This window comes from Salvia splendens, chromosome 11 (genome assembly GCF_004379255.2).
Source record: "Salvia splendens isolate huo1 chromosome 11, SspV2, whole genome shotgun sequence".
Classification (NCBI taxonomy): Eukaryota; Viridiplantae; Streptophyta; class Magnoliopsida; order Lamiales; family Lamiaceae; genus Salvia; species Salvia splendens.
In genome coordinates this window covers 867,474-881,031 of record NC_056042.1, presented here as the reverse complement: position 1 = coordinate 881,031, position 13,558 = coordinate 867,474, and the positions used below count along the sequence as shown (strand labels likewise).

Here is a 13,558-nt window from a genome sequence, read left to right as displayed (position 1 = left end):
ATTTCTTTTCACTTACTTTACTCTCTCTTATTTTATTATTTCTTCATCTCTCTACTTTCTTAATCTCCGTGCCGAAAAAAATGTCTTCACTACTATAGAACGGAGGGAGTATATACTAGTGGTTCTCATAGTCTGCTAACTTATTCAATCTACTTTTCTTTATATTTCTTAAAATTTGTATCTACAGTCAGATGAAACTCTTTTATATATATATATATATACTCACCCCACAAGTAAAACATAAACTCCTACACAAAAAGATCAATGAGTGACGACGACGACTTCGCAGCATGCTGCGGCTGCTGCTACATCTGCACATGCCTCATCATCCTAGTCCTCCCCATCACCCTAATCTCCCTCAGCCTGAAAACCCACAACCCGAGGATCTCGGTCGAGGACCTCTACCTCCCGGCCCTCAACGCGGCCGTGCCCTCCAACGTCACGCGCCTCAACACCTTCCTATTCATCGACCTCCGCCTCGAAAACGCCATGCACCTCAACGGCCTCCGCTACGAGGCCGTCAACCTCACCCTCTCCTACGCCGGCGCCGCGGTGGCGGAGGGTGCCGTCGCCGGATTCTACCAGGGGATGATGAAGACGGCGAGGAAGGCCGCGGTGCTGCGGACGCGCGGGATGCCATGGGAGGACGCGTTTGATAGGGTATCGAGGGGGCTGACGGTGGACGTCGCGGTGGAGGTGGCGATGGCAGTGAAGCTGCGGCGGTGCGGGGTGTATATGAAGAGGAGGGTGGTGCTGGTGGAAGGGGTGGTGAGTTTGGATGGGTCTGGGGAGGAGGTGGATGAGAGGGTTGTGAGATTGAATTGAGTGTGTTTTTGTTTTTTTGGTGTCATGAAATAATGATTTTGGAATTTGGATTTAGTGAAATTTGGCTATTTTTAGAATGGCTTTTTGTTACATACTTAATTTCACATAGATTATTAGAACAACTAATATGAAATATATATATATATATATATATATATATATTGAATGTGTTCTCTCTCCTAACAGACTAGTCTTTTGGTATGAGTTCTTTTGTTTGATCTGTATCACTTTTTCTCATATAAATAACATAGGGCAAAATGATGGGTAAAGAGTATCCACCACCGTATATGTTCGGCTCGGATTCGAGCATCGACTACGTGATTGTGTCGAGTGTGGTGAGAATCAGAACAAATTAAACTATTGTTCGATGTTGGACACTCAGCGTGTTGACTCAGTTCAGTGTGTGCGATTGCTCGATACTCGAGCATCGAGCTAGTGTGTCGGTCGTGGCTCGTGGCAAGCATCGGTTTAATTCCAATTTTGCTCGTGTTTGTACAATTGAGCATCCACAGCGGTGCTCGCTGGGACGGACGGCGTCCGTGCCACTGGCGCTGCAACTCGCTGCTCGATACATCGAGCTCGTTCGTGCCGCTGAGCAGGAGCGCTGCAACTCGCTGCAAATTATCTCTCATTCATCCTTTTTCATACAACTAATCTACATCTTCCTCTCTTACTCAAACTCTCTCTAAAAATGGATTTCACTGATATCATGGCTGAAGCGGAGCGCGAAGAACAAAAATACTATGAACAATATCGTGCCGCCTATGAAGCCTATGTCGCCGCCACCACCCCCGCCATTTTATGAATTTAATTGTGTAATTTTTAATTTTTAGGATTTTAATTATGTAATTTTTAATTTTTATGATTTTAATTATGTAATTTTTAATTTTTTAGTAATTTGTAATGGTATCAGATATTTTTAATGCATTTTAATATTGTGGAAATATTTTTAATAATTGAAGTATTTAAATTAAATAATGGAATAGTTAGACCCTTGAACATGTCCTTGTCCATATCCGTACTCCAGCCAAAGAACACGGAAGTGAATACTCAAAACACCCTGATTACAAATGTAAAATGAGATTCATATTCTACTTGGAGTACCAACTCTTCTATTAAAATTGTTGTCATTCATCATTTGATCAAAAAGTAATGAATAAAGGGAGTACTACTTTTTATTTTCTAAATCCTATTAATTTTGATTCAGTATTTTCAACTCGTATACAGAGTATTTAAAATACAAAAAGTAAAAATAAATGTGAAACGAATTGAAAATACTCCCCCTTCCCCAAATTCAAAACAATTCCCAAATCAAAAATCACAAGCCCTAGTCCCCAAATCCAGCGGCGGCGCAATTCGTTCAGATAAACGGTAGCCTATCTCATCGTCGCCGGTAATTCATTTCTTTCTTCTCTCCCGCTGAAATGTACTTCGACGGAAATCCATCATTTTTTCTGTCCTGCTATTGAATACATATCTTATGCTAATTTGAATCAAAATTGAAACCTAGGTGTGTGTTTTGAATAAAGATCGATGCTTTTGTTTGTTTTTATTTTATTTGCAATGCTTGTTCACGTTGATTCCGTTAGTTTCTGAAATATAGCTTTCAATTCAGATTTCGTTTCTGTTTCAGTGGATTTTCCCTAGATTTATGCACAATGCGCCCCAACATAGCTCGAATTCAGCTCGTGAGTTCACACCCTGAGGTTTACGATCCGTGTGATGATTCGTTTGCATTGGTTGATGCATTGCTAGCCGATAGAGCTAGCCTAATCGACCACCGTCCGTCGATTTGTATGGAAATCGGCTGCGGTAGTGGCTACGTCATCACTTCGCTCGCTCTGCTGCTCGAGAAAGAGTGCTCTGGCTTGTACTACATTGCAACGGACATAAACCCCCACGCCACCACAGTGACGCACGAAACACTAGCAGCGCACGGGTGCTCTGCTGAGGTCGTGCACACGGATATTGCATCGGGGCTGGAGAGGCGCTTGGCCAGAAGTGTGGACGTGATGCTGGTGAACCCGCCTTATGTGCCGACTCCGGATGCAGAGGTTGGCTGCCGCGGAATCGCCTCCTCCTGGGCTGGGGGAGAGGATGGGAGGCGTGTTATCGATAGGATATTGCCGGTCGCGGATGACCTCCTGTCGGATAAGGGCTGGCTGTACATGGTTACACTCACTGCGAATAACCCCGTGGAATTGTGTGTACAAATGAGGAAGAAAGGGTATGCTTCTCGGATTGTCCTGCAGAGATCGACTGAAGAAGAGAGCCTCAACATCATCAAGTTCTGGCGGGATGTGGATACTTTGCAGGAGGCTAATGAGTGTACGGAAGTTGAGAAAACGGAGAATGGGATCGGGTTGGGATTGCCTCATTTTTCTCCGTTCTCGTATTGGAATTATGGGAACCGCACTGCAAACTAGCGTAAAGAGGATGAGGAGTCATCTCGTCTTGATTGGTAATGGTTTCATCTCTTCTTTCTTATATTTTTCTGTTACTTTATCAAGCAATAGACGTAGATAGTTTATGAACCATGTTTATAACTCTAGTTTCTTTCGTTTCTGTGGCTGTGCTACTCGGAGCTTGCTTACACATACGCAGTTTTGGCTGAACTGCGGAATTTAAGAGGTGAAAAAATGTGAAGTTACATCTGGTATTGCCCTGAAATAGAAAAGTGAAGTGTTCAAGATTAGGAATTATGTGTATATTATAGATTTTGAGAAAATGGATTAACTCTCTGTCTCAAATGCAATTGTGTAACTGTGTGCATGTTTTTTTCAAACAGTGCCGGTTCTCAGTGGATCAGCTGATGCATCATTGCTCTATCAAGGATGTAGCTAGCTGACTCAACGAAAAAAGGGGGCTTACCAACGTATATTTCCGTTGGTAAATGCTGAAAATCCGGCAAAGGCGTCGTCATGTCTGTCACAAATTTTTACCAACGACGTCAACTGTCAGTAAAATGCCGTCCCAAACGTCGACGCCATCCCTACCATGGTTTACTGTTGGAGTATTACTGATTGGTGTCTGTCGGTAATTGTTTTTTTTTCTAACTACCTTGTTCGTTGGCAATCCGTCTGTGTTTGATTTTTATATTGGGATGAAATATTGTCATTTTTATAAAATGGTGTTTCTTTTATTTATCAACTTGATTTAGTAACTCATTCCCTATATCAATCGAATCATTTGTACAATTAAAAATGTTCAAACCAATACTTTCTTAAGTCTTGTAGCCTTCTTAGAAACCTCCACACCGGAGCCATCCACCACCAAATCTTCCCCCACCACCACACCGCCTTCGTCTTTGTAAAATAGCAACGGTGTTCATCGCACCGCTGCAGTATATATCCAGTAGCCACCTCCACTCCCACCTCCACCGTCTACCCACCGGAAACCCTTGCAAAGGCCTCCTCCCACGGAAGGCCGCGAGCGTCCACCACCGCCCTGCGGCGGGCCGTCTTCTTCTTGCCCTGGGAGAATCCGACGATGATGGCGCTGCCCACGGAGCTCCGGTTGGGACCGTAGTAGAGAGTGATGTTGATGTTTTCGTAGCGGAGTGGGTCGTAGGCGACCTCTCTTTTGAATTTGAGGTCGATGATTATGGAAGTGTTGAGGTTTGAAGCGTTGTTTGTGTGTGAAATTGAAGATGAGAAAGATATTGTTATGGTTTGTGTACATATATCTAGTATAGTAGTATATATACATGATATGATATTGTTCTAGAGATGTTATTATATATAAATAAGGTGTTCGATGGATACATAGAGCCTAATTATACTTAATCTTGTGATAATTAATGTCACTTATGATTAGGTCTTAAAATAAGTTAATCTTATTGTGTAAGTAGCTTACAAATCATATAAAATTACTATTAGTAACAATGTTTGGTGATTGTTTCCTTTTGCTAGATTGTAGTATGTTCTTGATAGTTATTGAATGAGGTTTATCAATTTGGTGATTGTTTCCTTTTATTCCCCCGTTTAATTTGTTACACTTTTTAAATGAATAATTTTAATTTCACCATAGTATTTTTGATTGGATATAGTACATTTTTATTCCCCCGTTTAATCGCTCTCCCGCACTTCACTACCAAAGTACCAATTGAGACCAACACCATTTCCATCTCCAAAATCAAATTGAGCTGTGATTTCTTCAATCCCGAGCTTCCCGAGTCGCCAATTGATAGGTTTTAATCAGAGATTGCGTGATTCTTTTCGCGCCGAGTAAATGCGGCGGCGCGGCGGAGATTACCGGTGGCCGGCGAGGCGGAAATTTCCGAATGCGCTGTGGTTATCGCTTTGTGGGTTCGTGATTCTGCTCTTCGTTTTGGTGTTGAGACGCGTGAATCATCGTCCCACTTCGAGATCGGTTTATACCAAGGTAATTTTTTTCATCGATCCAGTTTCTGATTCAAGCTACACTAATCTGCGTGTTTTGAGTGATTTCTGTATTCGCATTGCAATTTTGAGCTTGAACTAGTCTCAGTGAATATTTTTGTGGTTTATTTCGATGGCTTTTACCTTTGAATTTTGATGGTAATTTCGCAGTAGAGAAAAATGCATAGTTGTTTATGCACTTTGGTGTGTGAAGAATCTATTCCCTCCGTATTCAAAAAATAGAAACATTTGGTAAAGTAAGAAAAATTGGTAAAGTAAGAGAGAGGAAAAGAAAAATCGGTAAAGTAAAAGAGAGGAAAAGAAAAATGAGTAAAGTAAGAGAGAGGAAGAGAAAAAGCGGTGGAAGTAGAGTTAGTGGATTGTAGGTTCATGCCCAAGATAGAACTAGTTGCTATTTTTTAAAAACGGAGGGAGTATTATTTTAGTGCCTCAATAGCTTCAAGATTGGAACAATAGTGAAATTACTTAAAACATTTATACTCCCTTCGTTCCGTGTTAAGCAAGACGCTTCTTTTGGACACGAGAATTAAGGAAGTGGAGTGATGATAAAGTAGCAAAGATAAGTAGATAAGGGAATTGATTATTGCCAAAAGAGGAAAGGAGTCATTTAACTTGGGATGTCCCAAAAAAGGATACGAATCGATTAACTTGGAACGGATAGAGTGCTTATTTAGTGCCAATATTTGGCCTTTATCAGCTTCAGAAGGATTTATTGTGTTGTTGTTTGTATGAAATTAAGCTTTTAACAGCTGCCAGTTGCTATAGTCTAGAAATGTTGGCTGGGTTCGCGTATATGCAATATGTTCGGATTTAACCGTGTGGCTGTCTTTGAGGGATTGCTTGCACTAGGTTTATTAGTTTTGGTTTAATCGAATAATTAGACTAATGCTGCTATATGGATGACTATATATATGTTGAAGTTAAGAAAAGTCTGAACTTTTATGTGTTAATCATGGTGATTGTAGGAGTATTGTCTTTGTATTTGAGAATTATTAATGAGATGGGTTCGACGGATCTTACTAAAGCGATAAACGTGTGTCGATTTGGATGTTGGTGCAGCAAGATCGTAGCTCTTGTTCATTGCAGGGAACCTTCTTGAAGGTTCTTGGTATTTAGTTGTTTTGTGTTTCGTATTTCGCTGACGTATGAATTAGTTTGCTCGATTTTTTTCGTTGTGAATCTGATATCGATATCCCTTTTATGTTATATATGCAGAGATCGCCTACACACGAAAGATTCACTGATGGGCTTAACATCACTGACGAAATGTTGAGTCCCGATTCTCTGACGAGGCAACTGAACGACCAAATTTCTCTGGCTAAGGGATTTCTGGTTATTGCGAAAGAAAGCAACAATCTGCAATTTGCGTGGGAACTCAGTGCTCAGATTCGAAACTCACAGATCCTTGTGTCGAATGCTGCCTTAAGACGAACTCTGCTGACAATCAGCGAATCAGGAACTGCTGTTCGCGACATGGCTCTTATGCTCTTTCAGGCTCAGCAGCTTCATTACGATAGCGCTGCCATGATCATGAGACTGAAGGCCAAGATACAAGGTTTCGAACAGCAAATGAGCTCGACCAACGAGAAGAGTTCAAAGTATGGACAAATCGTGGCTGAAGAAGTCCCGAAGAGTTTGTTCTGTCTCGGTGTTCGACTGACCGGTGAATGGTTTAGGAATGCGTATTTGCAGAGGAAGCTCAAAGAGAATCGGCAAACTGCTTTGAAGCTCAATGATAACAGCTTGTATCATTTCTGTGTCTTCTCCAACAACATCCTCGCTACTTCTGTTGTTGTGAACTCGACATCCCTGAATTCGAAAAATCCCGAGGAGATCTTCTTACACCTCGTGACTGACGAAGTCAATTACGAAGCAATGAAGGCTTGGTTCACAATGAATACTTTCGGAGGGGTGACAGTCAATGTTCAGAAGATCGAAGATTTCAGCTGGTTGAACGCGTCTTACATACCTGTTCTCAAACAGCTCCAAGACTCCGAAACCCAGAGATACTACTTCTCCGACAGTGGTGGCGACAATCGGACTCCGATCAAGTTCCGGAACCCTAAATACCTATCCATGCTCAACCGCCTCAGATTCTACATCCCCGAAGTCTTTCCCTCCCTAAAAAAAGGTGGTGTTTCTTGATGACGACGTCGTGGTGCAGAAAGATCTCTCGCCTTTGTTCTCGAAACGTCAACGGCGCAGTCGAGACATGCATGGAGACATTCCACAGATACCAAAAGTACTTGAACTACTCCCACCCACTCATCCGAGAGCACTTCGACCCAGCCTTTGAGCCCTTCATCGATCCACACTTGATTGAGAAGGGAGCGGTCCTGCACTTCAATGGGAACTCGAATCCCTGGTTGAAGATCCGGATGGAGAAATACAAGCTACTTTGGGATAGATACGTCGATTACAGCCATCCGCTGATGCTGCAGTGCAACGTCCGTTAGGTTCGGTTTCGAGAATCGGAACCTCCCTACACTGGGATGGTTAGATGCATCCTTGCTGGGGTTAGTTAATTTAGCCCTTCATATTTTGGTTATTATTGCAAAGATTTGTTTAGTTCATTGTTGTATCATATCGTATATGATACGTGAAGGGAAGATCAACCAAACCCGAGTGAGGTTTTTATCATAAAACCAACTGGTGATAAGAGGAGTGACTCGATAGGTATTTAAGTTGATTTCTTTCTACTTTGCATTTTCAATGTCGAGCAACTCATATGTGAATATCTCAACCGAGCTAGTTATAAGTAGGTCCAAATACTAATGTGAAACAAACATGGATCTGCAAAACATTCAAGAAATCCCTTAAAAACTAAAACTCAGTCTCCTCTGTTTCTTCCTTGTCTTCACTTTCATCAGCACCTCTAACATCTCTCTCTTCTGCACTTCTCTCAGCAGCTCCTTTTCGTTGCTGGTGCCCGTTTCCATCCTCCGCAGTCTCATCTCTCGGCTGCTCATTCTCTTGTTCGCGCCCGCCCTCTGTCTTCCTCTCCGAGCCCTCGGCCAGCTCTTCCAGCGACGCATGAGTTTGCTCCGTGCTCGTGTTTCTGAGTGCACCATCCGCCATCGTTGAATCTCCGTCGCTCTTCCTCACTTGCGCTTGCTTCCCAATCGATCTCCATCTCCTCCCCTTAGCCCGCCTCAGATACCCGCGTTTCCCTCTGAATCTACGAGTGCTTCCCCGCACCTCCGATTCCCGATCATCCGCGCCATCACCCTTCCCTCTCGTCGCATCATTTTCCGAGCTCGTGTCGTTCACCGCCTCCGTTTCTGCCGACGCACTCTTCCCTCCTCCACTCCCCGTCGCGTCCGCCTCCGCCACTGTCGCATTCGATGCCGCCAGGCGAAGGCTCAGATCCTCGATTTCGCCTTCCTTCCGCCTCACCGCCTCCTTGAGAGCCTCAACCTGAAGGCGGCTCTGGTCATTCATCTGCGCATACTTCTCCTGGAAGGCCGACTCGACCGCCCTCTGCTCCTCTCTCAGAGACGAAATCGTCGACAGCATCTCCGACACCTTGGCGCTGAGCTCTGCCTTCTGAGACCCGAGGCTCGCCATGTTCGTCCGCATCTCCTCCGCCTTCCTCCTCGTCTCCGCCACACGCTCCCTCTCCTTCTGCAAGAGGAGATGGAGGGAGAGGATTTGGTCATCCTTTTCCTTGATCATGAGTGAGAAAGAGCTTCTCTCTTTAAGCCTATGGATTCCCATTAGGCCAAGAATTCCACATCCAAAAACACAACACACAATTGCCATTACTATGTAAGCATTGCTCCATCTCCTTCTGTAGCTGTGGCTGTGAGTTCCCTTCATTGTCTCTCTCTCTTTAGAAAATGGATTGGGAAGTTTTAAGGGGGAAAGATGGCATAATTAATGTGTGTTGCTTCTCATGACAAAAAGGCCTTTACTCAGACAGTCAGCTCATGCATTTCTAGAGAGAGAGGCACAGTTATACATGCATTTTGTGTATGTAGAGTGGCGGAGAAAGCAAGGAGGAGAGGGCGTAGATTCAGGCCATTTTTTTGGTTATATTCTTCTAATTTGTTGTATAAAAATAGATGGGATTTATTTTGTTTAGAATTTGTGTGTTGTCTTTATACACATGCAATTGAGTTTGCGGAAAAAGGAGTGCACAACACCACCGCATTTGTTGAGCAATTGGAGGAGCGCTGCCTTCTATGCATAAATTGTGTTGACTAAACTTTTTGACTTACAAAGATAATACTCTCTTCGTCCTAACTTAGTTTCGATTCTGACTTGATGCGAATTTTAAGAATTTTGTTAAATGTATAAAGCATCTGCAATGACGATGAAGATTGAGTGACGGATTGAAGGATGCGGCTCAACTACCGTGTTGATGAATAAATTGACACCGTTATAAGAAAATGATGTTTAGTAAATTAAATGGATAAATAAAATACTCCATCTGTTCCATTAAATATGAAACATTTGGGAACTGATACGAAATTTTATGTAGTATTATTTTGTGAGTTAATAAAAAAAGAGTAAAATAAGAGATGAAAAAGTAGAGACAAAGTTGTTTTCATTTTAGGAAATGTTTCGTTTTCAATGAGTCAATCCAGAAAGGATAACGTTTCATTTTTAGTGGGATAAATGGATTATAAATTATTAAAAATGAGGATTTTTGCTAAAATAAAAATAAATGACTCACTTATCTTAGATATTTAGAAAGAAACACACTAACTACTTAAATTCAAGCACAACAATAAAACCCATTTCTCAATTAAAGTAAAATAAAATTTACAGAATGTACATCTTTCATCTTGTTAGAGAGAAACACTACTTGCTTAGAAAAATCGCAAACAGCTTCTCATCTCAATCAATGCAAACCTCTCATCCCTGCTTCAAACACTGCTTACTTCGAAAATCATCAGACAACAATGTCTTCATGAGCCCCAGCAGCCTCTGAGCCCCGGGGCCAGGTCTGAAAACCGAATCATCGCCCCTCACCAAGCAAGGATCGGCCCCTCCTTCCGAGCTCCCCACACACCACGCCCCGGGGGCAAAACGGTCCGTCCGGCCGAGCAGCTCCCGGTCGATCTTGTCCAGAACCGGATCGTCCTTGTGGAACTTCCGGGCGAAAGGCGAGCTGCTGTTCACCATCTTGCCGAAGTCCCTCATCGTCAAGGACCTCGGGTGCTGCTTCGGAGGCGTGTCCCACGCTATGTAGTGGAGGTCGTGGCTTATGGCGGTGCCTTGGAACTCCTCGGTGTTGCAAAGGACCGTGTGGAAGTAGCCCTCCGGAGATGAAACGAAGTTCGTGTAGTACATGAGGATCGTCCGGGGGAGATTTTCCCACCCCCATATGCAGTACTCCACAAACGAGCGCGTTAGAACCACCCAAGCCGACCCTGCGTAAAAAGCAAGACGAAGAAGAATACTCAAAAATCGGAGTAACAAGGTTATCTATCGGTTGAGTAAAGTCCCGAAAGTAGTCATAAATATATGGCCGTTTTATGATTTTGGTCCAAAACATTATGTTTGGTACCTTCACATCCAAAACTTATGAAATCGGTCCGTTTTTTTTTCTTTTACCTTTTTTTGGATGGTCAAATAAATTCTGGTTGACCGTTAGTTTTTAACGGTTCCGTCCAAAAAAGGCAAAAAAAGGATCGATTTAATAAGTTCGGGCTAAGAAGGTACCAAAGATAATGTTTTGCATCAAAAATCGTAAAACAACCATATGTTTATGACCAGTTTTGGACTTCAGTCATTTGTTTCAAGAATTTACAATTGCGTCTAAATCGTGTAATGGCATAATAGATGAAGGATGGAAAAACGCACCGGTGAACAACTTAAAAGATGTAGGGAGAGAGCGGCGCTGAGTGGTCCAGGCAATGTCGGATTTTTTAGACAAGTATAGACCAGGATCGATTATGATAGGTTTCGCTCGCTGGTTCCTGGAAAAAAGTATGATAACAAAAGGTCGTCTTTTAGTTACATCAAACGTTTCACGCTATAGCCAATTTCTCAAGTGTCTAGATACTTACAGCTTCCAGCCGTAGATCTGTGTGTGCTCGATAAAGTTGAGATTCCGAGACAGGTTCGAGAAAACATAAAGCATATCTGCACATTGAATAAAAGCTTCAATATCTTCAAGACAAGAGTTTCACAAATAGAAGAGTCGGTGATAATGTCAATTGGAAGACACGGTGCATAACGTTGTCCACAAAAAATCGAACTTTATGCTGTTTTCGACACAATATAACAAACCCTTATTTCAAAATTTCAATACGAAAAAACAAAGAAAGCACTTATTGCTTAATAAACCAACAATTTCTGCATAGTTATGAACAATTTATTCTCAGTTTCAGTAGCAGTAGTTTCCGATTACGACACAACTCTATCAATACATACTATTTCGAGAAAAGGTGGACAGAGACAACTCATAGGATGGAGCATTTCTTCAAAAGGCTTAAGACTTTAACCGACATTCGATTCTATGTTGGGTCACATATGTTCAAGCAGTAGGTAAAGCATTAATGGCAATGAAATGCATCACCTAATTCACCGATGTGGAAATGGGCTCGAATCATAAGCTTATTTCAAATTTTGTTCACAATTAGTAAAAGAATCCAAAGCTGTATCTATTCTTACGAGCCAATGTTCATACACAGCTAAACTTAACCAAACTATCGACTTAAACAGTAAACAAATAGAATTTCTAGAAGGCAGTTTCTTCGATCTAACTACATGCCTAGACTCGTGTATGATACACGCTCAATAGTTCGAAGAAATTCAGAATAACAAAAAAACTGCTTCTAAAAATATCTAAGAACAGTTGAATGCAATGTTGAACTACCAAAGTAAGCCAATCCCTACTAGAGCTCGTAAAACGTATAATAGCAAGTCTTCCTTTCGTATACTTCATAGTCACGAGATCAGAAGGCAAACAACGTCCACCCTTTTCGAAATTTAACACCTTATGACTTAGCAACTTTTCAAAAAGCATGAAAGCATGAAGAATACACAAGAATATCACGATAATTGAGGCGAACAAGGCGGAGAACTCACCATCTTGAGTCATGAGAGGATAATCGGAAGCACTCAGATTGATAAACCAATCCCAATTCAAGCTCTCCTTCAGCAGAATGGCTACAGCTTGGAGAGTACAAGCAATCATAGTAGGACCTTTGTACGTCACCAAATTCGACTGAGCCATCACGCGCACATTCTCCACAGCGCTAAACGTCGGGTCATTCTTCACTGATATAGTCAAATTCAGCCTCTCTCGTGGAGGAGCCTCGAGATCCATGTGAAGAATATACTGATTCCTGGGATGATACACGGCCTGCAGCGTCCTCAGCATCCTCTGGCTGTCTCCCTTTGTCCCTGAAATCAGATAAGCGAGCCTTGGAGGCTCGACCTCAGCAACCTCGGTCGATTCCAAAGACTTCCTCATCTCAGATTCTATGAAATACCCCTCTGCCTTCTCCTCAGCATCCTCAAACGACTTAGTATCAAATTGCAACTGATCCCGGCCATTTTGAGACGTATAGAGCCCGAAAATGGTGCCGGTCAAAAGAGTGATCGACACGAGCAAGTTCACAAAGAATGGCATTTTCCATCTTCTATCACTAAACATCCTTCCTGAATGAGGATTGCCATTTTTCCTCATACTCAAACTCTTGTTACACTCTCTACTTTTTCAAGAAAAACCACAACTTTTATCTATGATTCTCAAAGCTCTCTTCTTTAATAAAAAATGCAATAAATAAACAGCTTCAAGATTCCCCAAATCTCCGCCCACAAAAGAACTACCTTTTCTTCAAAGGGCCGCTTTGAAATGTGGGCAAAATAAGGGTTCTTGAATTACCATATATCAAGAAAACAGAGTAGATATACCAAGAAACAAATTAATTTCCAAATTGAATTTACCCCCAAAATTGAAAAAACCAAACCTTCTACCCAGCAACAACTTCACTTAGATCCAACCATTTATAAATAATAAAACAGAGATACCAAATGGGCTTCCCCCAAGATTCAATCTTTCCAACAAAGAATTCCTAAAAATGTACAAACAAATCAAAATCTTGATAATGCACCAAGCAAGAACCTTCCCACTTCAAAAAACAGCTAAAAAGATGCAATCTTTGGATCAAAAAAATGTAATTATAAAAGAATATCTTACTATGATGGAGGAGCTATGCTAGAAATGAAAGAAAACAGAGCTGCTGCCGTTGTAAGATTCCGACAGGAAAGAGTAAAGTTGGGTGAAAGAGAGTGAGATAGAGAGGAGTACAGGTTGCTTAAGAGTTGGGTTTTGAGTTTAATAATTAACAGCATAATTATTAAATTGAATGGGT

General features: G+C 41.9%; 4 protein-coding genes and 1 pseudogene across 4 annotated transcripts; 3 read left to right on the top strand and 2 right to left on the bottom strand.

Moving 5' to 3' along the window:
- Positions 1–264: 264 nt before the first annotated feature.
- Positions 265–825, top strand: LOC121756014. The gene has a single exon (XM_042151468.1). It carries the CDS (start codon positions 265–267, stop codon positions 823–825), a length of 561 nt encoding a protein of 186 aa, XP_042007402.1.
- Positions 826–2,483: 1,658 nt separating this feature from the next.
- LOC121756013 (methyltransferase N6AMT1-like) lies at positions 2,484–3,251 on the top strand. The gene has a single exon (XM_042151467.1). It carries the CDS (start codon positions 2,484–2,486, stop codon positions 3,249–3,251), a length of 768 nt encoding a protein of 255 aa, XP_042007401.1.
- On the top strand, positions 3,247–7,881 carry LOC121755537 (annotated as a pseudogene).
- A 167-nt stretch (positions 7,882–8,048) lies between these two features.
- On the bottom strand, positions 8,049–9,044 carry LOC121756012. Its single transcript, XM_042151466.1, has one exon. The coding sequence runs from the start codon at positions 9,042–9,044 to the stop codon at positions 8,049–8,051; it is 996 nt and encodes a 331-aa protein (XP_042007400.1).
- Positions 9,045–9,944: 900 nt separating this feature from the next.
- On the bottom strand, positions 9,945–13,558 carry LOC121756005 (beta-glucuronosyltransferase GlcAT14A-like). Its single transcript, XM_042151458.1, has 4 exons — positions 12,267–13,558; positions 11,243–11,318; positions 11,037–11,152; positions 9,945–10,603 (listed from the first exon to the last, which is right to left on the bottom strand). The coding sequence occupies exons 1-4, from the start codon at positions 12,868–12,870 to the stop codon at positions 10,086–10,088; spliced, it is 1,314 nt and encodes a 437-aa protein (XP_042007392.1). The 5' UTR covers positions 12,871–13,558; the 3' UTR covers positions 9,945–10,085.